The sequence below is a fragment of the Melanerpes formicivorus genome, unplaced genomic scaffold (genome assembly GCF_026170545.1).
Source record: "Melanerpes formicivorus ecotype bairdi unplaced genomic scaffold, bMelFor1.0.p_v2 SCAF_13, whole genome shotgun sequence".
NCBI lineage: Eukaryota > Metazoa > Chordata > Aves > Piciformes > Picidae > Melanerpes > Melanerpes formicivorus.
Genome location: NW_027142365.1, coordinates 12,031,143 through 12,056,503, shown reverse-complemented (window position 1 = coordinate 12,056,503; position 25,361 = coordinate 12,031,143). Strand labels below are relative to the sequence as shown.

Sequence of the window (25,361 nt, the reverse complement as noted above, 5' to 3'; positions counted from 1 at the left end):
TATTTGTCCATTTATAGCCATAGAGTTATGGGAAGAAAACCCAAGACTAAAGTTGCCTTTTGATTTAAAGCAGAGAAGAAACTTGGGACCAGGACAGATAAGCCTGTTATGTGCAGCTAAAAATTAAAGCAAGGTACAAGAGGGATTGACTCTGACTTCCCTACAGTGTTTTAAGCAGTGTCATCAACATTTCCCAGTAATGAAATACAGTTGTGGACACTGAAATCTAGACTAAACTCCACCGAATACAGCAAAGGAACAACTCTGCTTCAGTCTCCAAAGCTACAGAGAGAGCCACACATCATGACAAAAGTGTATCTAACGTGTCCATCCCAGGCCAATTACTGCTGTGGCTGGAAGAGTACTGAAAACATCAGGTGAATTCCAAACTTCTTCCTCTCAATATCAAGAGACCTAGCTGTATCACTTCTGCAAGGAAATTCTGTCTCATCCATTGTTTATATGTGAATGTTCAACTACACAGCAGAAGGCTACAGTCACAACTACAAATTAGGCTTATGAAGAATTCTTATGAGTTATCCTCAAACTTCTAATAAAAGCTGTTCAGTAGCTCCTTTCTGCTCAGTGGCTGTGTAGCATCTATGACCCAGCCACACTTATGAGGCATGCAGTCCAAAGAAACAACTGGAGAGGTGACCACAAAGTCAGTCAGTATGGAAAAGCGTAACTTCAGAGCAGGGGGTCGGATGGCATGTGAAAGGAACATTTCTGGAGACTTCTGCTAAAGATTCTCTATGGGACAGCAGCTGGGTAACAGGTATCAGCTTGAAGGGATGTTGGGAGATCTCTAGTCCAACTTCCTGCTCAAAACAGGGTCAACAGTGAGGTTAAGTTGGGGGTTGAAAGCTTTCAAGGGTGGAGATCTCAATCTCTCTAGGTTACAATGCTTGACTTTTCACATGAAAAGGTTTCTCCTGTTTCCTTTTATGCTTGCTAGCTCTCCTTCTCCTGACATGCTCCACTGGAAAGTCTGGGTCCACTTTCTCTATCATCCTCTCTTAGGAGCTGGCAAGCTGCTGTTAGGTCCCCTCAAAGCCATTTTTCCTGCAGGCTGAACAAGTTCTCTCAGTCTCCCCTCACCTGCTGCTCTGGCCCTCTGACCAATCTGCTGATCATATTCACTATGCCAGTGTTTTTCTTGAAATGGGGTCCCACAACTGGACATAGTGCTCCAGCTGTCAGCTGATGAGTGCTGATTAAAGAGGAATAATCTAGTCCCTCAACCTCTTGGCCATGCTCCTGTTTACACAGCCCAGGACAATGTTAGTCATCTTTGCTGCCAGGGCACCTGCAGTGCTTCACTCTTCAGTGAAGACACTACCCTCTAAGCCCAAGCATCCAACCAGGTGGTTGTCCACCCATCTACACTAAAATGTCCCATTTTGGACACAAGACTATTATGGCAGACAGTGCTGAAATTTTTTCAAGAGCCAAGATTGCTCATAGAGCCATAGATCCATAGGAGGCAATCGTTAGTCAGACATGATTCACCCTTGGTAGATCCATACTCACTGCTCCCCATTACCTTCTTCTCAACAGCCACAGTGACCAAACAACAACAGGACAGCTGTTGTGGGATGGGATCTGTGCAGAGAATCCCATATGGTGGTCAGTGAACAGCAGCAGGAGTTGAGTAAGTGTTTGAGTACCAGAGAATGAAGTAGAGAGGAGGAAAAGGAGAGAGCAGCTGTTCAAAAACCTGACAGCACTGCTAGACAAAAAGTCCTCACAGGTATTTCAGACCTAGTGAGAAGAACAGTACCCAGCACTGAGACAGGCATGCCACTAAAGGAGCAACAGTTTGCTGTTTCAAAGTTGCACTCCACTCTGCGGGTTAAATGAGGAAAAGCAGAGAGCTATGGAATCAGAATGAGTCTTGCATCAGAATGGGTAGGCAAGGAAGCTGAAGGCACAGAACAGTGAATCACAGTCAGGGTGCCTGGGAAAAGATGTAATGACTCAGAACTAAGAGAAAATAAGACACTGGCCAGCAGTAATGAGGAGACAAGGCCTGGAGGACAAAGAAGTGCAATCTGATGTGCAGTCATGTTTCTCCACAGACAACTTGTGGCCTGGGGTTGAAACTGAGGCACAACTGCTGGACTTGGGTGACAAAGACCACCTCAGCTGCAGCAATCTAGGTCCCCACCTTTAAAGTGAAGATGCCTATGACCTTTCCCAAAACTGAATCAGGCTTTCAGTAATTTGAGAACAGGGAAAGAACCAGAGGTAAGGAGAATGGGGTGGCCCAGAGCCTGCTGCACAGAATTGGAGTGAATGTAGAACAAACTATTACAAAAGAAAATGCAAAGCCTTGTTAGGTTACAGTATGACAGCCTGGGCTTAAAAATGTCTGTCTTGTCATTAAAATTGCATGTTAGACAAAAGATCTGCAGTAGATCCAATCAGCTTGCATTTGAGTAAAGCACTTGACATGGAGTCATAAAGGGAACCACTATTTAAGACTGAAAAAACGTGGACTAGAACAAGAGCAGTGTGTGGTACGGGGCGGGGGGGGGGGGGAAGGTATTAAGCAGGAAATACCTCCTGGACCATTTTTGAAACTGATTTTATTTAGATATTTTCATTAATAGCTCCAGCACATGAAAGGAGAAGCATGCTAACAAAACTCAGTCATGACAGATTTGGGTGTCTCCACCAATATAAGCCTGAGGATAGTACAGAGAGTGTAAGGAAGCTGAGACCTCTATAAGAGAACTGGGATGAAAGAAAGCATTAAAAAGCACAGGGTCATGTTCCTCTGAGTCTATAACCCTAATTCCTACTCTACCATGGGCATTCATCAGTTGCAAACAGTAAAAAGCAGAAATACTTGTGAGCATTAGTCACAGAATGACCATACACTGTACCAATGTGGTAAGGCCATGAAAAATAAATGTGGTCCCCATGTGCACCACTAACTATTGCCATGGAGAAAAAAAAATGCATTAGTGGCCTTCCAGTGCTGGTGATACTGGTAATCTGTAATGCTGTGTATAGCCCTGGTCTCCTGAGAGGTAGATTTAAAGAGGTGTGAAAGAGGTGAATTTAACTTGGAATACATATAATGAAGGACTGTGAGGACCAGAACTGTGGGGAGACCCTCCAGGCAAACTAAAAGCACTTGCCTTGCCCAGCCTAGCAAAAAAGGCTGCTAGAACTAAAGTGTCTCAGAGGTAAGGAATCTAACCAGCTTTCAGGCAGGAATTGTGTCATGGCTTCCACGCCAGAGGGAAGCAGACTGGATGTGCCAGGATGTCCCATGCAGATCCATAATCCTATCTTCCTACATTTTAACAGTCTGCTAGGTTGAACTTTCTCACACAATTATATCCATGCAAAATTAAATCCTTCTCAAACAGATGAACTGTAGCAGCTACCAATCCTACCCAAGCAGCAATATGCCCCAGCAGTGGAGCACAGGTTTGATCAGAGAGCCTGCAAATCCAACAGGAAGTGCTCTGAGCCAACTGCCTGAGTCGCCACCACCTCTTTTTCCACAGTTCCATCAGACTGTTTCCAAGAGTGGAACATATTTATTATCTTCCTTTCTCTTCTTTGCAGTTCCCAGAAAACACAAGCAGGAGTGTGCAGCAAGCCTGTACCAGATGCTGATTGGCTGGAAAACACTCAGAAGTAGCCCCAGAAAGTTTTACCATGTGTTTTGCGTGCATTCCATAGCTACCAGTGCAAGCCTTCACCCTGGCAGGGCACCAATGCACTCAGCATTTTCCCATCCTATGAGTGGTGAGCATAAAGAGGTTCAGATCACTGACTGGAGCCTAATGGAGCACCCCCTTAATCCATACAAAGCATCCTATCACAGAAATCATAGAATAGTTTGGGTTGGAAGGGACCTACAAATGTTATCTAGTCCAATGCCCCTGCAGTGAGCAGGGACATCCTCCACCAGATCAGGCTGCCCAGAGCCTTGTCAAGTCACCCTGAATATCTTCAGGGATGGGGCCTCAATTACCTCCCTGGGCAGCCTGTTCCAGTGTTCCACCACCCTCATGCTAAAAAACTTGTTCCTAACATCCAACCTAAATCTCCTCTTCTCTAAGTTCAAGCCATTGTCCCTTGTCTTATCACTGCTGGCCTTTTGAAACAGTGCCTCTGCAGCCTTCTTGTAGGCCCTCCTCAGATACTGGAAGGCTGCTATTAAGTCTCCCCAGAGCCTTCTCTTCTCCAGACTGAATAATCCCAGCTCCCTCAGCTTGTCCTCATAGCAGAGGTGCTCCAGCCCCCTGACTATTTTTGTGGCGCTCCCCTGGACCCACTCCATCAGATCCATGTCCACCTCCTGTTGAGGGCTCCAGAACTGGATGCAGTACTCCAGGTGAGGTCTTACCAGAGCCAAGTGGCAGAATCACTTCTCTCAGTATCATCAATACCAGCACTCCAGCTGCACTGATAAAAACTCCACTGCAGACAAAAGTCTAGCAATTTGTGCTACCTTATCACCCCACCAGTTAAAATTACTGATGGCAGCAATGTAACTGAAAGGCCAAGACTGGGTGACAGCGTGGTTCTGAAGATATCTATGTTTGTGACATCCCTGATTAAAGCTCTACCTCTTCAAGAATTATCATGGATTTGATTAAGAGCCACAACTCTTCTGCTGCCAAAGAAGTTTGATTACCTCTGTTCTGAGACCTTTTTATCTTATAAAGACAGAGGAAACTAAAAAAAAAGCCTAGAAACAGACATATATTTCAAGTGATAGGCTCACCATACAAGATGTGTAATTGTCTGTGAAACCAAGTTGTGTGGGACAGACAGAACTGACAGCACAAGAAACACAGCTTTCATTCTAAGTATGCACAGACTCCAGCAGGGCAGCAATGAGGCTTTAACACAAATATCATGGAGGCTGCAAGTAATTCAAAGTTCTGAATTTAATGGTAGTTTCATCCTTTCAAGAGAGCAGCAAGAGAGACCCAATGGCTAAGCTAGGAGAGGCTGTGCTCTCTGAGGGTGGCAGGAATTACAAGAAAAGAAGTGATAAAGTGATAATATGACATCAGAAGTACCAAAGTGGGTTCACCTCCTCAAGTGGCTGGCACTAAGTACCTGTGGAATGTCACAGAACAGAACCTGGAGGCTGCCAGCAAGTTTGGGTTTACACTAATAGTGGAGAGGTAGACTTGAAAAGGAAGACATGGGAGATCTACACACCTGCCAAAGGGACTCCAAGCCCAGAAAAGCAGCAGAAGCCAAAGAAACTGGGACTAGGATGTGACAAGGGACTGTGTTTTGAAGACAAAGGAAGCTTACCTTTTGGGACCAAGTAGGTTTTGGGGGGAACTGTACTGAAGAAGGCACAGGAAAGGAAAAGTCTGGGAATAATGCAAGAGAAGGGGAGCAGAAAGAAATTCCAATGTTTAAAAAGAAAGTAAAGATTTCAGCATTGAGGATCAAGCATAGACAGACACTAAAAGCTAGACACATCCTCAGAGATAAGAGAATTAGGGACTCTCTGGACAATGCAGGCCCCTTGAAGTCTGCTGTTTACATGGGTTCACTTCAGTCCCACCAGGACACAGCCACAAAAATTGGAACCTGGCAGCACTACTGGGCCTGAGAGACCTGAGAACGACCCCTCTCCTACACGTACAGCTGTGCTCTGAGCCAGCTTTTGGCCAGCCTCAAACACTGATCAAAAACATCCTTAAGACCCAGAGGGCTGCAGCACCAAGTCGTGTACTTGGTGGCCTAGCACCACTGTCCCTCCAGCAAGTGGCAGTGGTGGCTCGGCTAACCCAGCGCGCAGGCGACGCAGGCCGGCTGCCCTCCACACTCCCAGCCCCCAGCCCCAGCCCCAGCCCTGCTCTCCAGACTTGCACCCACTGCCTACTTACTTTTTAATTAGATTTTTAAACAAAAAGTGAAAGTATTCTCTAAAACCCCTCTAATTACAGCAAGATGCTGAACTGATTGTGAAGGGAATAGGAAATGAAAGCGACTCACCCTCTGAGGGAGAATTTTGTCAGCCATCTTCCTCCTCTTGGCACTGTACATTTTTTAAAGAAAAAAACACGTTACCATGGTGACAGATCTAGGAGTAACGAGGCCACCTGCTAAATTATCCTGACATCTCCACATGCTGGTGCACAGCTGTGCATGCATCAGCAAAAGGGTCTCACCCATGCCCAGGACCTAGGACCCCTTCTCTCAGCAGCCTGGGGAGGTAGTTAACTGAGAACAAATCAGGGCTGTCTGTTATGCATCTCGGAAAGAAGTGTGCAAGTTCTTTGATCACAGCATCCTCTCTGGTTCAGGGCGGCAATGTATGCAAGTGCATATGCACATGCTGTCTACAGAGACAAAAAAGAGCATGCAGGAGGACAGCCTGCACGTGTGGAGGTGCGCACAGACACAGCTATGCGTCTGCACGTGTACAGGGCTGGCTGCCTGCAGACACAGCGTGGACTTGTTCAAACCACCGACACACGTTTGGCCCTTCCTGCCCAGAACCAAGGGATGAGAACCCACAGATGTACCTGCATCTCACATGAGGCATGAGAACACACAGATCTATCTGCATCTCACATGAGGGATGAGAACACACAGATCTATCTGCATCTCACATGAGGCATGAGAACACACAGATCTATCTGCATCTCACATGAGGGATGAGAACACACAGATCTATCTGCATCTCACATGAGGCATGAGAACACACAGATCTATCTGCATCTCAAGGGATGAGAACACACAGATCTATCTGCATCTCACATAAGGGATGAGAATACACAGATCTATCTGCATCTCAAGGGATGAGAACACACAGATCTATCTGCATCTCACATGAGGCATGAGAACACACAGATGTATCTGCATCTCACATGAGGGATGAGAACACACAGATCTATCTGCATTTCACATGAGGCATGAGAACACACAGATCTATCTGCATCTCACATGAGGGATGAGAACACACAGATCTATCTGCATTTCACATGAGGAATGAGAACACACAGATATATCTGCATCTCAAGGGATGAGAACCCACAGATGTATCTGCATCTTACATGAGGGATGAGAACACACAGATCTATGTGCATGTCACATGAGGGATGAGAACACACAGATGTATCTGCATCTCACATGAGGGATGAGAACACACAGATGTATCTGCATCTCACATGAGGGATGAGAACACACAGATCTATGTGCATCTCACATGAGGGATGAGAACACACAGATGTATCTGCATCTCACATGAGGCATGAGAACACACAGATATATCTGCATTTCACATGAGGGATGAGAACCCACAAATCTATCTGTATCTCACATGAGGGATGAGAACACACAGTTGTATCTGCATTTCACATGAGGGATGAGAACACACAGATATATCTACATCTCACATGAGGGATGAGAACACAGATGTATCTGCATCTCACATGAGGGATGAGAACACACAGATGTATCTGCATCTCACATGAGGGATGAGAACACACAGATGTATCTGCATCTCACATAAGGAATGAGAACACACAGATGTATCTGCATTTCACATGAGGGATGAGAACACACAGATGTATCTGCATCTCACATGAGGGATGAGAACACACAGATGTATCTGCATCTCACATAAGGAATGAGAACACACAGATGTATCTGCATCTCACATGAGGGATGAGAACACACAGATGTATCTGCATCTCACATAAGGAATGAGAACACACAGATCTATCTGCATCTCACATGAGGGATGAGAACACACAGATGTATCTGCATTTCACATGAGGGATGAGAACACACAGATATATCTGCATCTCACATGAGGGATGAGAACACACAGATACATCTGCATCTCACATGAGGGATAAGAACACACAGATGTATCTGCATCTCACATGAGGGATGAGAACACACAGATGTATCTGCCTCTCACATGAGGGATGAGAACACACAGATGTATCTGCATTTCACATGAGGAATGAGAACACACAGATCTATGTGCATCTCACATGAGGGATGAGAACACACAGATGTATCTGCATCTCAAGGGATGAGAACACACAGATCTATCTGCATCTCACATGAGGGATTAGAGCACACAGATATATCTGCATCTCACATGAGGGATGAGAACACACAGATATATCTGCATCTCACATGAGGGATGAGAACACACAGATCTATCTGCATCTCACATGAGGGATGAGAACACACAGATATATCTGCATCTCACATGAGGGATGAGAACACACAGATCTATCTGCATCTCACATAAGGAATGAGAACACACAGGTGTATCTGCATCTCACATGAGGGATGAGAACACACAGATGTATCTGCATCTCACATGAGGGATGAGAACACACAGATGTATCTGCATCTCACATGAGGGATGAGAACACACAGATCTATCTGCATCTCACATGAGGGATGAGAACACACAGATGTATCTGCATCTCACATGAGGGATGAGAACACACAGATGTATCTGTATCTCACATGAGGGATGAGAACACACAGATCTATCTGCATCTCACATGAGGGATGAGAACACACAGATACAACTGCATTTCACACGAGGGATGAGAACACACAGATACATCTGCATTTCACACGAGGGATGAGAACACACAGATACAACACTTGTTTTATGGTAACAGACTTGCACAAGTGATGTGCAAAGGTCATTGGGCTGACATTTCCATATTTCATATAATTAGAATCATTCAGGTTGAAAAAAACCCTTGAGACCATCAGGTCCAACCATTAACCCTACTTTACCAAGTTCATCACTAAACCACATTGCTAAGTGCCACATTTAACCAGCTTTTAAACACATCCAGGGATGGTAATTCAACTACCTCCCTGGCCAGCCTGCTCCAATGCTTGACCACTCTTTCAGTAAACATTTTTTCCTAATTTCTAGCCTAAATCTCCCCTGGTGCAGCTTGAGGCTGTGCCCTCTTGTTCTATCGCTAATTACCTGTGAGAAGAGACCAGCACCTGCTTCTCTATATTGTCCTTTCAGGTAGTTGTAGAGGACAACAAGGTCTCCCCCTCAGCCTTCTCTTCCTCAAACTAAACACATTTGCTCATCTTCATGAACACACATGTGAGAAGATATACCTGTGCCTACAGTGTATAGACAGAATGTGTCCAGACTTTCATATAAGCATGTTTATGTGCCTGTGCTCGCTCGTGTACTTCCACAGCAACCAAAGAAATGGTGCTGTCAGAAAACTGCCCTATGCATTGTCCTCTGAATTCTTCAGATTCTAAGAACCATTTGTGCCCACTAAACCTGTCACCTAGCTTCCTCTAACACAGCCAAGAAGGAGTTCAGGCCTTATCCTTCACCTCTGTCATTTGTGAGGCCTTTATGTTGAGCAGGAGGTGAATCACTCCATCTGTGACAGACACATGGAAGAAAGCAAACCGCCTGCTGCCACTCTCTCATGTCACCAGCAGGCTCCTCCTCGTCATTTTCATACAGGAAGCCTGTCATAAGCTATGTCCACACAGAAGCTGTTTCTACACACATCGATGTGGCACATTCCCTTCTTGCCTTTGCTAGCCTGGTCTGAAATACCAGATTCTTAGATTCTTCCCCAGCCCCAGATAAGAGAAGCCTGAGAAACCCTTTATGACTGGAGGTGCAAACTGCATCCTTCCCCAGGGGCAGAAAATTGATCCACATCACATCCAACTTCATAGGTGAACAACATTCCTTTTTAAAGGTTCAGGAATAATGGGACTGGAATGTTGTGTGGTGTGAACCTCCAACACCTTCCACAGCTCACAAAATCACATCTGCACTGAAGCACCTCACAGAATCTGGAAGTAATGCCTGAGCAAGCTCCAACCCCCTCAAAGGAAAATAGAATATGTAGGCACCTGCAACAAACCCAAAGGCTTGCAATCAAAATGCAAGTAACAAACAAAACAAAACCCTCCAACATCTTGGGTCTCAACAAGTTCTCCAGCAGCCTATTACAGAAATGAGACATTTGGCTCCACCAGACCCGCTGAGAAAGGATGGCTACCCCTTCCTGGCCCGTTTGTGCTATAAAACATTGGATTCAATCATTCCCAACACTGGAGTCAGGGTGACAGAAAAGTTTCACCTGAAAATTCAGAAAGATTTCAATGGGAAATGACAGACAGGTGGAAATGAATGAGGGGACAACATTCAACAGGTTACCTGAAGGGAAGGCATGGGCAGAAGAAACAGAGAAACTTCCCTGAGTACCTAGGAAGCAGTGGTGTGAGCTGGACTCACCTCAGTAGAGACTACTACTGGGCTCCAAACTAGAAGCACTGAGATTAAGAACTGGGGAGGGGGAACTGCTTCCTTCTGTGAGCTAGGCCATTAGCTTTTCAAAAATGCTGCTCTTTAGTAATCTCTGGAAACCAGAGAGTGACTAAAGTTTACCTGAAACATCCAGCAGTGACAATTTCTCAGGCCCTATCTACCCTGTGGATCTGAAGATTAGGCACAATTCTGTGCAGTTTGCTGGAGTTCCTTCTAGGAGGTGCTGGGGAATGTGCATTTGGGCTAGTGCTGGGTAAGGCCTCCAAGATGCTCATGCAGCTCTTGCACTCACATGCTGCACTCACACACATTCCCCCCTGTATTCAACCTTATTCAGTTGTAATGAGCTATGTGTCTCAGGATTGGTGTCCTTTCCAGATGCATCCCAGATATAAGCATTCCCAAGTCTGTCTTGCTGACCCAAAGCATATAACCTGGACAGAGCTTAGAGAATCATGTTGTACCTACAACTAGATACAATGACACCACCAGAACACTGTCTGAATCTACAACGATTCTGCAGAAGGCAGACCACCTAGATGGCTGCACTCTAGGCATCATCAGGAAGTGTCTCTCACATGGAACTCAAGACTGATGAGTTCTAATAAGTTCCAAAGGGAAATCAGCACACTGTTATTAAAGAGAGCATGCACTCAGCACTGTGCAAAGTGGGCATGTTGCAAAAGGAAAGCTCCTTTTTAAAAATCCCTCTAATTCTATGAAGTAATTTCCTGTGCATATCTCTTTACATGTCAGTTCTGTGATGGCCCTCCTGAGTGACTACAGGACCAGTTTCACATGACCAACCAAAACTTTTTCCCACTTATGTAGTTTACAAACCATTTTGTCAAGCAGTCAGAAATCAGAGGAACTCCAGAACAGATAAGAAATAATACAGTAATTGCACTATACTAGAACTGGTCATTAACATTAAAGGCTAGACCTAACTGCCAGGCTTAGAGCCCAGTGGAGCTGCTAGGTAAAAGCACTACAACCACAAAACCAGACATCAGTACAGGTCAGTCTGTTCATGACCACATGAAACAAAGCACAAAATTTGCCAACAATTTCCCTGCTTTAGGAAACTGACAATACACACATCTTCTATTCTGGCTCATCTGATCTTAGAGGTCTTACACATTGCTAAACAGATACTTTTTTTCTTCCTCAAATTGTCCTCCCATGTTTTCTTTCCAGAGCACTCACCTCCTAGTGCGGTTCTGAGTGGCTTGCTGCTGCTGCTGCACCTGCTGCTGCACCTGCTGCTGCTGGACCTGCTGCGGTGCTGTGCGTTTCCTTGTTGTTTCCATCACGGTCTGGGGCATTCCAGGTCGCACTGAGGGGCTTCCAACATAAGGAGGGCCTGGGGGACCCATGGGAGCCCCCTGATGGGGCATTCGAGCTCCTGATGGCATCCCAGGTCGCTAGACAAGAAGGAAAACAGAAAGAAGAGCCAGGTTGGTCCCTGATTCTCCAGCTGCAAAGACATTTGTAAAGAATCAGACCCCAGCTCCAGCACATTCCTCATTCTGATCAGCCACACATGAAGAGGCATTCGGTGACAAGAAACAGAGATGAAAAATACTGGCTTGGAAAAACACCCAGTGGTCAGTAACATATCCAGGCCAGTTTACAGCAGAAAGCTCTTGAGAACAAAGAAAAAGCTCAGTGCACCCAGGAGCTGTCCAAACTGGTGCAGTTCACGCACTCATCAAAGCTACAAGCAAGCTCACATCTCCAGGGCTTCAGACTTTGCACTGACTAGCAGGCTGCTTTGATCAGCAGGGAGACTTAACAACCAAAGGTGAACCATGCAAACATTACAACAAAACATTTTCCATTAGGAGCCCTCTCCTTCATCTACACCAGCAAGCCATGTAAGTGCACCCAGCAACAAGAATCCTTCAAGATAAAGTCATGCCTCTGATCAAGATGTGGTAGCTTGTCAGCAGCCCTTCTAGGCATCCTGAAGTCCTGACATTTGCAATGACTTTAGCTTGCCCTGGAGAGATACTTTGGGCCAAATCACAAGCTTCATTCTGTACAAGACACAAAGTCAAACTCAATTCTAAATCCTAAACCATCAAGGAAAACCACCAGTAAAATAATTGCCACTTGTAAAATGCAATTTAAAGCAGACAGAAGACCTTAGTTTAATCCTAGGAATTACCAAGATTCATAGAATGGTGTAGGTTGGAAGAGACCTTAAATACCATTTAGTTCCAAGTCCCCTTCCATGGGCAGGGACACCTCCCACTAGCCCAGGTTGCTCAATGCCTCATCCAACCTGGTCTTGAACACCTCCAGGGAGGGGACATCCACAGCCTCCCCGGGCAACCTGGTCCAGTATTCACCATCCCTCACTGGAAAGAATTTCTTCCTAATGTCCAGTCTAAATCTCCCCTCAACCTCAAAGCCATTGCCCCTTATCCTATCACTGCAAGCCCTGTAAAAAGTCCCTTCTCAGCTTTCTTGTAGCCCCCTTCAGGTACTGGAAGGCTGCTCTAAGGTCTCCCCAGAGCCTTCTCTTCTCCAGGCTAAACAGGCCCAACTCTCTCAGCCTGTCCCCACAGGGGAAGTTCTCCAGCCCTCTGATCATCTTCATGGCCCTCTTCTAGACCTGCTCCGGCAGCTCCATGTCCCTCTTATGCTGGGGGCACCAGAACTAGACAGAGGTGGGGTCTGACAAGAGCAGAGTACAGGGTCAGAAACACCTCCCTTGTCCTGCTGCTCACACTGCTTTTGATGCATGTTTATTACAGGTCTACACATATGTGAAAATACAAATACACACACACTCTGTAAGCATTTGAAGCACTATGTAAATAACAAAGATCATATACAAAAGCCTTTTGAAAGTCAAGTCCCTCTACAAAGTCATTTAAGGTAACCAAGAAGCAATGGCATCCATTATGGATAAACCACAGAATCATTTGGGCTGGAAGGGACCATGAAGACCATCTAGTTCCAATCCCTCTGCCATAGGCAGGGACAATAATTTGTTAAATGATATAAATGAGGTAAAAGTAATTGGTTCTGAAAATAAAAGGAAGGCATATGTGGAGTTTTGATTTTCAACATACTCACAAGCAACCTAAAGAGAAAAAAAGAGAGAGAGAAAGCAAGCAAGTGAAAAGGTTTGTTGACAACACAAAGTTATTCAAGCTGGCAAGGATGAAGGCCAGATTCAAAGAACTGTAGAAGGACCTTATGAGACTGAATGAATACTTAAAAGGCAGATGAAAATGTACTTCAATATACACTGAAGTGAATTACACAGAAAGAAAAAAAACCACAATCAAATCATCACACATAAAACAATGGGCTCTGAGCTGACTGTGGCCTGACAAGAGCAAGATCTTGGAACTTAAACAGACATCTCCAGAGGAAAAAAGTCAATCCACTAGAGGTAACAAAGGAAAAAAGAACTGGCAAGGCAGGGAAAGAGAACACCACTGAGCCACTGTCCATGATTTCCCCACGTGCTGAATGCTGTGTGCAGTTCTGGTTCCTGCAGTTCAGCGATGGTGGAGCTGAAAACAGTGTGAAGAATCACAGTATCACAGAATCACTAAGGTTGGAAGAGACCTCAAAGATCATCGAGTCCAACGTGTCACCACAGACCTCATGACTAGACCATGGCACCAAGTGCCACGTCCAATCCCCTCTTGAACACCTCCAGGGATGGGGACTCCACCACCTCCCTGGGCAGCACATTCCAATGGCTAATGACTCTCTCTGTGAAGAACTTTCTCCTCACCTTGAGCCTAAACTTCCCCTGGTGCAGCTTGAGACTGTGTTCTCTTGTTCTGGTGCTGGTTGCCTGGGAGAAGAGACCAACCCCTTCCTGGCTACAATCACCTTTCAGGTAGTTGTAGAGAGCAATGAGGTCACCCCTGAGCCTCCTCTTTTCCAAGCTAAACAATCCCAGCTCACAGAAATGATTAAGATACAGAACTGCATCCACGTAAGTGAATATACTATGAGTTCCCACCTGGAAAGAGGGGATCCAAAATAATCTAAGGGGGCATTTCCTAGAGCTCTGCAAAATCCTGAGCAGCCTGGAGAGGGCAGGTGGGGATTCACTATTTACTGCCCCTTCAAGAATAATAAACTCTGGCCATCGGAGACCAGGAGTAGTCAGACAACCCTGAGGGAGTAGTCAGACAACCCTGAGGGAGTAGTTTGCCACACAGTGCGGAGTCAGCCTGTGGAATCTCTTTCCAAAGGGGTGCTGCAACATGGAAAACATATTCTCTGAGTTTTCAACAGTTAAAGACTGGAAGTACTAGGGAGAAGTATACAGGTGGCCTCCAAAGTGGGGTGCATGCACCCCAGAGGGTATACAGGACAGTCCACAGCAAGGTGGGAAGAAAATGGGTTTTGGACCATGAATAAAGAAATAAATTATTTCAACTTTACCTCATCCTGATTTCTAAATATATAATTATAAATTAAAATAATATAAGATTCTTAACATAATTTGGACCTGCATCTCCACTTTAACCACCCAAATCCACTTGTAGCCCCCACAGCCCCAGTTCAGTGCCCTCCCTGATCACCACAAGTCTTAGGTATTCCTTGTGCTTTGTGCTTGCATGCCTGAAGGAAACTGGAGGAAGAAAGATGGGGAATGAATGACCAGAGAAAGAGCCAATGGCTATAATTGGTATTGACAGAGGAGGAATGCTGAGGTAGGAGAAAGACCAGCAAGCAGGCGACCTCAACACATATTCATGTAGAAACCAATGGTGGGTATGGCCACTGAGCAGAGCAGCAACAGGATGCAGCAAACAGGCAGAACACAGCCTTTGTGCTGGGCTGGAAACATCTTCTGCCATAAACAGGGAGCTACAAAAACTCCTGGAACAGAGCAGCTCTCTCCGTTCCCACATACTCACCCCCACCCTCTGACCCAGGCAGAGTCAGCAGAAACAAACGGCCCAGAAAATGCTTCTCACTTGCACTTGTATTGAAGGTCTCCCTGTTGTCTGTCAATCTACATATTGTGGCTTTCTTCCAGCAAAGAGCAGGCCACTGGGCCTGCTGTTGCCTGTCAATCAGCTAGGGACATCTGACAGTCATTTAGAAAAGACAAGATCCTGAGCACAGCCATCTCATGTTCACCCCTCCTGGAGACTGTCTGGCCACAAGGATCAGACTGCAGGCCCACTCTCCTGCTTCTATAAAGGACACCTTAAGGCTTAGAGAACAAGGTCAGCAAGCCAAATGCACCCTCGATCTAAGTCTGACATCTTTGAATTTCCTTCAGTTCCCTTTGTTAAGCATCAGAATAAAGAAGCACAGAGAAAGGACAAAACTGAGATAGCTCCAGCAAAAGCGTATTCAACCTCACCCCTTGCCCTGCCTCATTCCTTCCCCTCCCTTCTCACGTTCCGATCTCTGATATCACCCCTAGATAAAATATTAGTCACTACACAACTGCCATCTCCCTACTGCAAGCCCACCAGACTCCTGGGATACAGAAATGCTTTCCCTATCTAAACTTTTATAAAAGGAGAACACACGAGCAGTACCTACCTTATCTGAAAGCCTGTTTTGTTCTCAAACATGTGCAAGAGAGAGCAGTGACAGACAACACACTGAATTTTTCAGAACTGAAAAAAACTCCTGATACTAAAGAGTATCACAATGCCATCACATCTGTGGAAGGACATCTTAGAGGGGTACCTGTCCATGGATTAGTATCTGTTCTTCCCCTCTTCCTCAGAGGGATGGCATCTGTCCTGAACACATACCATCCATGATGAAGGATGTGCAAACAGCACTGACCCATGCTCCTTCCCTAGATCCTTCTACCCATCCCAACTCTGCTCTCACCCACAGACCTATTTTGTTTCTTCTTTCACTGATTCCACACACAGGCTCTACTCTGCACTACTTCAAACCCTTGACTGGACAGAGGGACAAAACTACTGTGGGCCATAGGAAACAAGTAAGACTGCAGCTGAAGGGACCACTCTCAGAGTTGCCTGCAGAGCGGCCAAGAACAGTGGCACACAGAAGGCACACAGGCAGTATTTTGTGCATGCATGCTGGTCCCTGCACACTGACAACTGCCTGAGCTCCTGCACAATCCATCCCTGGCTCCTTCCAAAGCTCAGCACATGGTCAGAGCTACCAGCTAACACCTCCCCAACAACTGCTGCCATGTCCACATCTCTCCCACCACCCAGCTTCCCAAGTCACGTATGTGGCTTTTCCACTTTTGTCCCCCATTGAATCTCCTGCCACACTGAAGGGGTGTCTCTTTCCTCTTCCTCTTCGTCATTCCTCAAGTGAACTTCTCCCATCTGATGGCAGAAGTGAGACACTGGAGTGGTGTTTTTCTATGTATTTCTACTGCAGTCTTCTCAAGGGACATCAACATCACAGTGGCCAAAATGCTGAAGGACTTAAAACAGGAGGGCTCCTATCTGGACATACCAGATAAAGGAAAAAAAACCCAAACTTGAACAGGTAAAAGAAAGTGGCAAGAAAAGAAAAGCAAAACCATCTACAAGTACCTTAGAAAGGGATCTTACAGAGAGAGAGGAGTCACTGCAATGCAATATAGATGTCTACAGCAGGTCCCCATTGACACACAGACTCTGTCCACCTTGGCTCTACACAGGAGGACTCTGATGGCATGCAGTGGCAGCCACGGACTTCTTCTTAAGAGACATTTACAGCTTTTGAGAACAACAACAATTAGCAAGCATACAAACAGTGCATCTTCTCAAATGAGAAGCCACCTTGGCTAGACAACATATTGTACCAAGACATTACAGCAGCCACTGACTTTTGTAAGGCTGCTGATGTTTGAGATGCCTAATACAGGCTGGAAGTAAGAATGGGCCACAGAAGTACCTGGAACACTTGAAAAAACTTAGACTAGACTGATAATGTCTGACAGTGACAGGTTTCTGCACAAACAGCTTCCCAGCTGATTCAAAATGGACTCAGAAGTATAAGAAGAGAAGTTGTGGATGGCTCCTCTCCTCTCCTTTAACAACAGATGTTACCTCATAGGAGTTCCTCTTAATTAATGACCATTAATCTGCTAGACATTTAGAAAGCAAAAACATCAGTATTGCAATTCTTGCTTGTCTGCCATATTCACCTTCCCCTGTTTCCCAAAAGCTCTCATCCCAGAGTCAAGGTTCAAGCATTCCACCTATTTTTAAATAAAGCTTATGACAATCCAAACACAAGATCCAGACTGAGGTACTACACAAACAGGGCAGCTTTGGGCCAGAAACCTCCAGAGTTACAGTGCAGAGAAGCATCATGAGGCTTTTGCCTTCTTCCTGTACTTCCAAGCAATCTGCTGCTCCCTGAAACTGGGGGTACTGGGCTGAATGAGCCAGTGTGACTGCTTTCACATGCCTACAGCATTTCCTTATTGAAAATCAGAAGAGCAATTCAAACATCTCACAGATCAATTACATCTGTAATTTGTAATTACACCTATACTCATCAGCAAATACAAGTTTTCTCAACAAGCAACTCGGATGAGTTTAACAAGCCTGAATTGTGTAAAGCCACACTGACCTCCATTACAGCCCTAGCTAGAATTAATATGATTTTTCTTTTCTTAATTATGTGCAAACTTTTCTGTATTCATTAGCCTGCAATTAGTCCACGGCTAGGAAAGGACAAACCTCCCATTTCTGCTGGCAGCTGGCTTACACGGTTGAATGCCGCACAACTTTTTCACTCTGCCAATCTCCTGCAAGCACCTTCCCAGCCACATTTTCTCCCTGTGGTAAAATCCCTTCTTTCCTCCCAGCTGCTCCACACTAACCCCAAACATCTCCTGGTTTAACAAAACAAGGAATACAGCAGCAAACCAGGAACTCCATTCCGGGCCCTGCTCCCTGACAATGTCCCTGTGGTAGGGAAGGAGAACGAATTGCCCAAAATTGCCACTTTGTGAGGCTCTTTCCTAATCTTTCCAGCCCTAGCTGATTTATCATAGTACCATTATCAGTCAGGGTTGGAAGGGACTACAGGGATCATCTAGTTCCAACTCGCCTGCCATGGGCAGGGACACCCCACACTAGATCAGGCTGGCCAGAGCCTCATCCAGCCTGGGCTTAAACACCTCCAGGGTTGGGGCCTCAGCCACCTCCCTGGACAACCCATTCCAGGGCTTCACCATTCTCATGGTGAAGAACTTCCTCCTCATGCTCTCACAAAATAGCATTTATAACCATGTTAGCATAAAAATTAGTGGAATCTTTTTCATTAGCAAAATTCTACTTAAAAACAAAAAAACACCCACTAATATTCTCCTCATCTCACTACTTCTAGCAGTGATCTCTACAAACTGATGACTGGCTGGAAGAAACAAGTCACTTTCCTCCACTTAAAACAGACTGACATTCAATCTGGGGAGAAGAGCCTTAGCTCTTCCCACTTTAATAAAACAAATATCATTTTTATAATATACTGAAATACAAGTCCTTGAGGTCATCCAGTCCTTCCTCACCTCAAGTATCAGCAGCATCTATGATCTCCATCATCTCTGATAGTTATTTATTCAGCCAGTGCCTAAGAGCCTCCAGTGACAGAGATTTTACAGCTTTCCTAATCAGTCTCCATCCTTAGACATTATAAATAAACAAACAAAATCCCAGTCTATTATTGATGAAGTCTTCTCAGGCCTGCTCTCCAAGTTACCTCTCTTTTTGCTTGTTAGTCATGCAGATGACAACAGAATCAGAAAAATATCCATGTAAGCACATGCCACAGATTTACAATTGCCTCTGTATTCTTCTCTGCCCCATTTTGTAATCAGGCTAGCCGTGCACTTGCTCTCCTAGCAGCAGTGGCTGCTGCTACACATGAGGCAGCATGCAGTGACATCCAAGCCTAAAGCCTTCCTCCTGAATGGTTCCAGTTCATTTAAAATGCTGCAATGTATGAGGAGATGCAAAATGGACTAAATTCACTGCTAAACCCCTTTCCCAAATCTCTGCTAAATCTATTAGACACTCCATACACATCTTTGGGGTACCAGGCACATCTTTTTGTCTGGTTTAACACTGGCAATGAGTTATTCATCAATCCATTAAATATTTGCTTATATTATGGTCTGTTTTGAGACCCTTCTTTTAATTGTATTCAATGCTGTTTTATATATGGTTTCTGTACTGATGAGAAAATTCCATGACCAGACTGGAGAGAGAGATAACCAGACAAAAAGAAGACTAAGGATAAGCAAAGGAGTCACATAAGTGATATAAAGATTTGTAGGAATTAGCAGTCTTGATGAGTCACTAATATTAAACTGTAGAGATTAGCAGGAACTATGAAAAAAAAACCCACCATATTTTATGGATAAGGACTTCTGTTAACAGGAGGAGCTTCCCATGCACGGCACAGAAGACAAAGAACAAGATCACAGTGAGGAAAAAGAAGGTGATTTGAATTGACAGCAAGTATATTGTAAATACAGATATGACTTGATAGTCAAGAAAGGGACATAGACCTTTATAGGTGCGTCTTGTGTATAAAAGGCAAGAAGATTGGTTTTGGAAGGAAGATAAAGTGGGAACAGACAAAGGACACAGGGCAGATTAAAAAGGTCAGAAACACAGCACAAGAAAACCAACCTCTCAGCAGCTTCTCGTGTGAAGATGACACAGGCAAGGTCGACAGTACCAGCCACCAAAGAGAAGATTGCTGCAATTGAGTCACAAGAGGACAGATGTCCGGACAATGGATTTGACAAGATCTGCACCATGAACCATCTCAAGGCTATATGGGAAGATGCCTGTCTGAATAAGAAAAAGAAAAGGAAAGAGAGGGGGGAGGAAAAAAGGAAAAAAAAAAAAAAAAAGAGAGAGACAGAAGTAACATCTACTGAAGAGAGCCAGTCAGCAGGGAGGCCTATGACAGGGTCTAAAGGACAGAAGAAGCTGAGCAAAGGAATGGCTTGGGTCACAAAATTTAAGGTAACAGCTGGATACCCAGAAAGAAATGTCACAGAGACAGCCTGGCCAGCAGAAAATGCATCAGTACAATGATAAATCAACACAAATATGGTGAGCAAAGCCATATTTATCCATAAAAATGCTAGAGAGAGAGCAGAAAGGTACAAAAATTTTAGAAAGAGTGCAAAGGATTAAGCCTTTAGAGAAACAAAATAAATTCTCTCTTCTCACAAAACCAACGTGCAAGAGCTGATGAAACAGAGTAACAGAACTGTAAAAACAAGTACCTGAAAGAAGTTTAACCTTTTCAAAAGAAGAACTGCTAACCAGCAGCGTAACAAATGATCAAGAAACCAAGCAGGACAAGAACGAAGTATGGCACTTGAGAATTCTAACCATGAAGAGATTTCACCTTTCAAGAGGCATCCTATTTAACTTGGAGAAACCAGGGAGAAGACATCTTCTATGTTGGCAGTATGGGAAAGAACAAAGGCAGGATCAGGTACACAAGAGCAAAGGGCGAAGTGACCTTAGCAAAGGCACATATGTTTCCAGAAAGATCAACTCAATCCAAAAGAACTAACTGCCTGTGCAAAATCCTGCAGAATTATCCTCTTCACCTAAGTGTGAACATAGCAAATCACTTTCTCACAACATCCTGCCTGTTTATCTCTTCCCCTTTTGTTTGTTGTTTTTTTTTCTGGTTTTTAGAGGTAGGGAAGAAGCCTGCAATAATCAAATCAAATAACATTATCATAAATAAAGTAATCTGAAGAGATTTCTTTTCCCCCCTGGAATCAAAGCAGGATCTGACTCTGAGAAATGCCAGTGGAGTTTGCTATCTAACTTGGTTTCTCAATGAATTCAGATGCTGATGCACTGTGGATGGTAATAAAACTCGATAGCCAACAACATGCAAACTCCAGGTAACAGCTGCAATGGCACATGCCCTTGTCTGGTAGGATGCAGGACCTGAAGAGACAAAATGAAGTTCTAACTTCTAGAAGCTTTTTTTAAGTAATGGAAGACTTGACTACCCCAACCTGCGCTTCAATCAAAACGAGCCTGAGATGAGGAAGGAACCGAAGGTTATCTTCCTTCCAAAACCAACAAACAAGGAAACAAAAGCAGAACTAAAGCAGATTGTCATGGAGAAAAGGAGAGTCATATATGGAGGTGTCCAAGCAAGTGAATAACAGACAAGAAGCACCCTAATAAGCAACAGGAAGAAGACAAACAAATGCAGCTATTCCAGGCAAACGCAGATGTTCAAGTAAGATGCCACTAGTGGTAAAACTCCCAGGGCAGAAAAAGTAGGCTTTTCTAGCATCTAAGTAAGTCAGGGAAATTAGCTCTGCTATATCCCTTCTGGTATAAGTTAAAACTTCCCACGTTTAAGAGGTTAGCATGCTGCTTCCAGAACAAGTCCATTGAGAAGCGGATGAGGCAAATTCGCACAACTATTTTTGCCACTCTCCTTGACACTAAAGGAGGACCACCGGTGTGCAAACACTAACAGAAACCTTGGAAAAGGCAAAAGCATCCCATACACCCACCCCTCCCAGCTTGCCTAAGGTTCTGCCCATCTATAGCCATTCTGAAACAGACTATCTTCAAGAACATGCCCAAAACAAAACCACTGCTGCAGAGCTGCACACCTGCTCTTCAACCATCCCGGTGCACCCGCCAAGCTCTGAGCAGAGTGCTGCTGCACACTGGTACCACATCACCTGTTCACTGTTCTCACAAACACAGAATGTCACCTAGAGGTCCTTAGTGTCACCATATCCAGGATCTGCAGGACACATGCTAGATATACAACTGGAGTACACCTGACTTAGGGAGACAACTTAAGAGCCTGCTGTGAAGTCCTCAGATGCCTATGACCTTTGCACAGGAGCCTGCTGATGTCTTCATAAAGGTGTCAGAATCATCAAGAGAGAAAACACTCAGGACTATTGGTATGCAAACAATATCTGCATTCCTTGGGGCTCTTTAACAGGTTTTGATTTCTTAAAATGTGCATCAGTACAAGAAATTCAAATGTTAGAAATGGAGACTGCTCTCAGTCACTGGAGAGTCCTTTAAAGAACACTGCTTCCAATGGCAGCAAAACAGGGTTAGCGTTTCCCCTTAAATGGAGATCGAAGACCTGCTTCTTAAACAAAAGCTGGAAAATTTTTAAAGACCTGAAGGATTGTTTAAATTAAGCACGGTACCCTGACATTCTCTCGTGGGTGAGTTCCCATACACTGTTACAGATCTGCAGAGCTAATCTCTTCAAGCCCCTTTGAAAGTCACCTGTTAAGTAGCCAGAGGATACATAAGAGCCAAGGCTGGAGACAAGAACCAGAGGCAGTACCACACGGCTTCATCAAGCTTTCATCTGAATTGTTTTCTCAAAACCCAAGTTTGATTACAGAACAAAGTGTCCTACAAGCCCCTTTGGGTCAGATCCAGTGCAGATCCTGCACCATGATCAGGCTCAAAAGCACGCTATTCACCATTCATGGAGAACCACAGCAAAAACCACAGCACACATCCCCCCAGACACAAGCTTGTATTAGCAATGAATCTGTGCATATTCTGGGGGCTTCACAGAGCCCGCTGCTCTCCTGGCAAGGCAGCTAGCAGTGCCCGGGAGCACCCTGCAGGAGCCGATCCAGCCCAGCACAGAGCTCATCCCTCTATTCAGAGCCAGCCAGCTCACTAACTTTCCCGACTCACCACCCCATGGACCAGAAACTCAAAAAGTTTGCTTTTCGTAGCTTTGCGAGCCCCTCCTGTAACTTCGTCTGTAGCCATCAGGGTCTGCTCAGCCTCTCTCACTCTCTCTCTTCCTCTTTCTTTCCCTTTTCTGCCTTTTTCTCCAACTCTCCCCTCTGAGTCCTGCTGGGCTCTCACACTTCTAATAGCACGGAGTGGGGAGGGGGCCCCTTCAGGGCCTTCCTGACGGCCCACTCTCTCTAAGCCTCAGCTGCTGCATTCCTCCACTGATAAGCCAGAAATAGTTTGTGCTGCCGGGTTCTGTGTGTTTACTCTGCAGGGACAGAAAATCCAGCGTTTTAAACCTCTCTGTCCAAACAGTAGAGATAAGCAGGAGGTAAATTGAAAACACGTCTCAGCTTCACCACGGCAGTGCTGCAGCCTCTCCTCTGCACCAGGGGATGGTAAATTCTGGGGCAAGGGGAAGGGGGAGGGGGGCACTTCGGCGGTGACATAAACTCAGTACCTCACCGAGAATGTTTTCCCATTAGAAAATGCAGCAGGAGAGCAGTGAGAAACAATGGGTTTCCCTCGCTCCCACTGCTCCTCCTGCACTGCATTTCCAGGCCTTTTCCCCAGGGACTTGGCAGGCAGCACACAGAAACATTCGCTGGCAGCATTTCCAGCATGTGAGGCTGAGAACTAACCCCTCTGGACAAGAGAGAGAAACAGCAGGAGGCAGAAAGCTGGGAACAGGGAGGGACAGTATGAGAGTGAGGGGGGAAAACAGTGTAAGAGCAGCAGGAGGAAGGGGGGCGGGGGGCAGCATGGCGGCCATAGCTTGCTTCCCCCCAGCTGCCCACAGCCTGTCGCAGGATGACTGCCCTCGGGATGCTTCGGTACCGCTGTGACAGATCCGTTAGCGACCCAGGTGACTGACAGGCGCAGACAAATTATTAACGCCACAGCTGCCGTAAGGCAACAGCAGCTTGCTGCCTGTCACACAAAGCCCTGCGCCACAGCGAGTGTCATCCCGGGACACTGCTAGGCACACGGAGCCCACCTGCCACTCAGGGGAAGGAGACAGGGAGCTGCAGGCTGTAGCGGCCCCAGGGCCCCAGACAGAGCCCAGGCACGGGGCAGGGCAGGGGCGGCCGGCAGCAGCGTGGCGGCCATGCTGCGAGCAGCAGCGCTGGTTCCTCCGTAATGGCAGAGCAGGCGGCAGCGGCCTGCGGCACCAATCTGCCTCCCAACAGCGCACCGGGGGCTGATGCTCCCCAGCCTGCCTAACGCAGCAATAGGCGAGATGTTGCCAGGTTACGAGAGGGGTTTGTTCTATTCCTCTGCTTGAAATTCTTGTCTAGGAGCTGCTCATTTTCTGGCAAGGCAGCAAACGTAAGAGAATCAGATCTGAAACAAATAGATTTCTGCCCTCAACCAGTAATAAAAACAAGCACAGAAAAGATGCAGCCTGAGCAGCAGTGAAGAACAAGTCACGAAGGTCATACAGTCTCTTAGACACGGGGATAAAAGGCAATGAACTCCACTGATGTTTAAGTTGACACCCATTCAAGCACTACTGTGTGGCTTGGGTCCCAGAAATGTCAGGAGGGTGGGCATCGCTATCAGTTCCCTCTAACAACCCCAGAAGAAGTATGCCTAGCAAAGTGCTGTAACTTTGTGCAGTGCCTGAACCACTCCCGAGGTTCGTATGTGTTCTGGAACCAAACTGCTATGTGTACAGTGGACTTCACAGTGCCGGATCAACATCTGGACTCGAGTCTCCCACAACCGAAATTATTCCAGCGGTTTGCATGCCTGGTAAGGTAGCATTTGGCCTACATCCACAATTTTATTTTACATCTCAGAAGCACATCAAAATGTTGGCTCCCATCTTGGCAGCCTTTCCCCCACTCCCAGCGACACAACACGCCAAGACCACTCTGACTGCTGGCCCCCGTGCTGCCCGGACCGGTACCAGCTCTCCCTGCAGTGCGGTTACCGCTCGGGCCCGGGCAAGCGTCGCTGTCCCCGTATCCCAAGGGGAACCGCGCACGCACCCCCAAAGCACGAAATGGCCTCAAACAGCAGCTCGCTGCAGGAGGCTGCAGGCGAAGAGCCGCAGCAGCGGTGACGGGCCCTGACACCGACCCCGGCCCGGCCGACGGAGCCCCTCGCAGCTGGGGCCCGCGCACCGGCACACGGAGGCCGGCCGCCCGCCCACCCTGGCCACGCACACAGCGCGGGAAGGGGCCGGCGGCGGCGGCGGGGCGCGGCTGCAGGCGGCGGCGGGGCGCGAAGTCCCCCCTCGCGTCCCCCCGCGCTCCTCCGCCAGCACCGTCGGCACCGAATGGCAACGGCGCGCCCGGCACGGGCAGGGCGTGCGCCAGCCGCGATCCCGGGCGCGC

At 46.2% G+C, this 25,361-nt stretch overlaps 1 protein-coding gene across 9 annotated transcripts in view; it reads right to left on the bottom strand.

Annotated features, from left to right (window-relative positions):
• SMARCD3 (SWI/SNF related, matrix associated, actin dependent regulator of chromatin, subfamily d, member 3) overlaps positions 1 to 25,361 on the bottom strand; it is a 69,550-nt gene that overhangs the window by 23,943 nt on the left and 20,246 nt on the right. For 5 of the 9 annotated variants that reach the window (XM_068146169.1, XM_068146165.1, XM_068146167.1 and 2 more), the window contains 2 exons: positions 11,513 to 11,730; positions 5,992 to 6,034 (listed from right to left, as the gene is read on the bottom strand). In XM_068146169.1, coding sequence (XP_068002270.1) covers positions 5,992 to 6,034; positions 11,513 to 11,721 — 252 coding nt within the window. In that variant the 5' untranslated portion in view covers positions 11,722 to 11,730. Of the gene's footprint in view, positions 1 to 5,991; positions 6,035 to 11,512; positions 11,731 to 12,476; positions 12,482 to 19,926; positions 19,951 to 22,548; positions 22,634 to 22,974; positions 23,288 to 25,361 lie in introns of those variants that run through there. The other 4 variants (XM_068146164.1, XM_068146170.1, XM_068146171.1 and 1 more) reach the window with 4 other exon arrangements.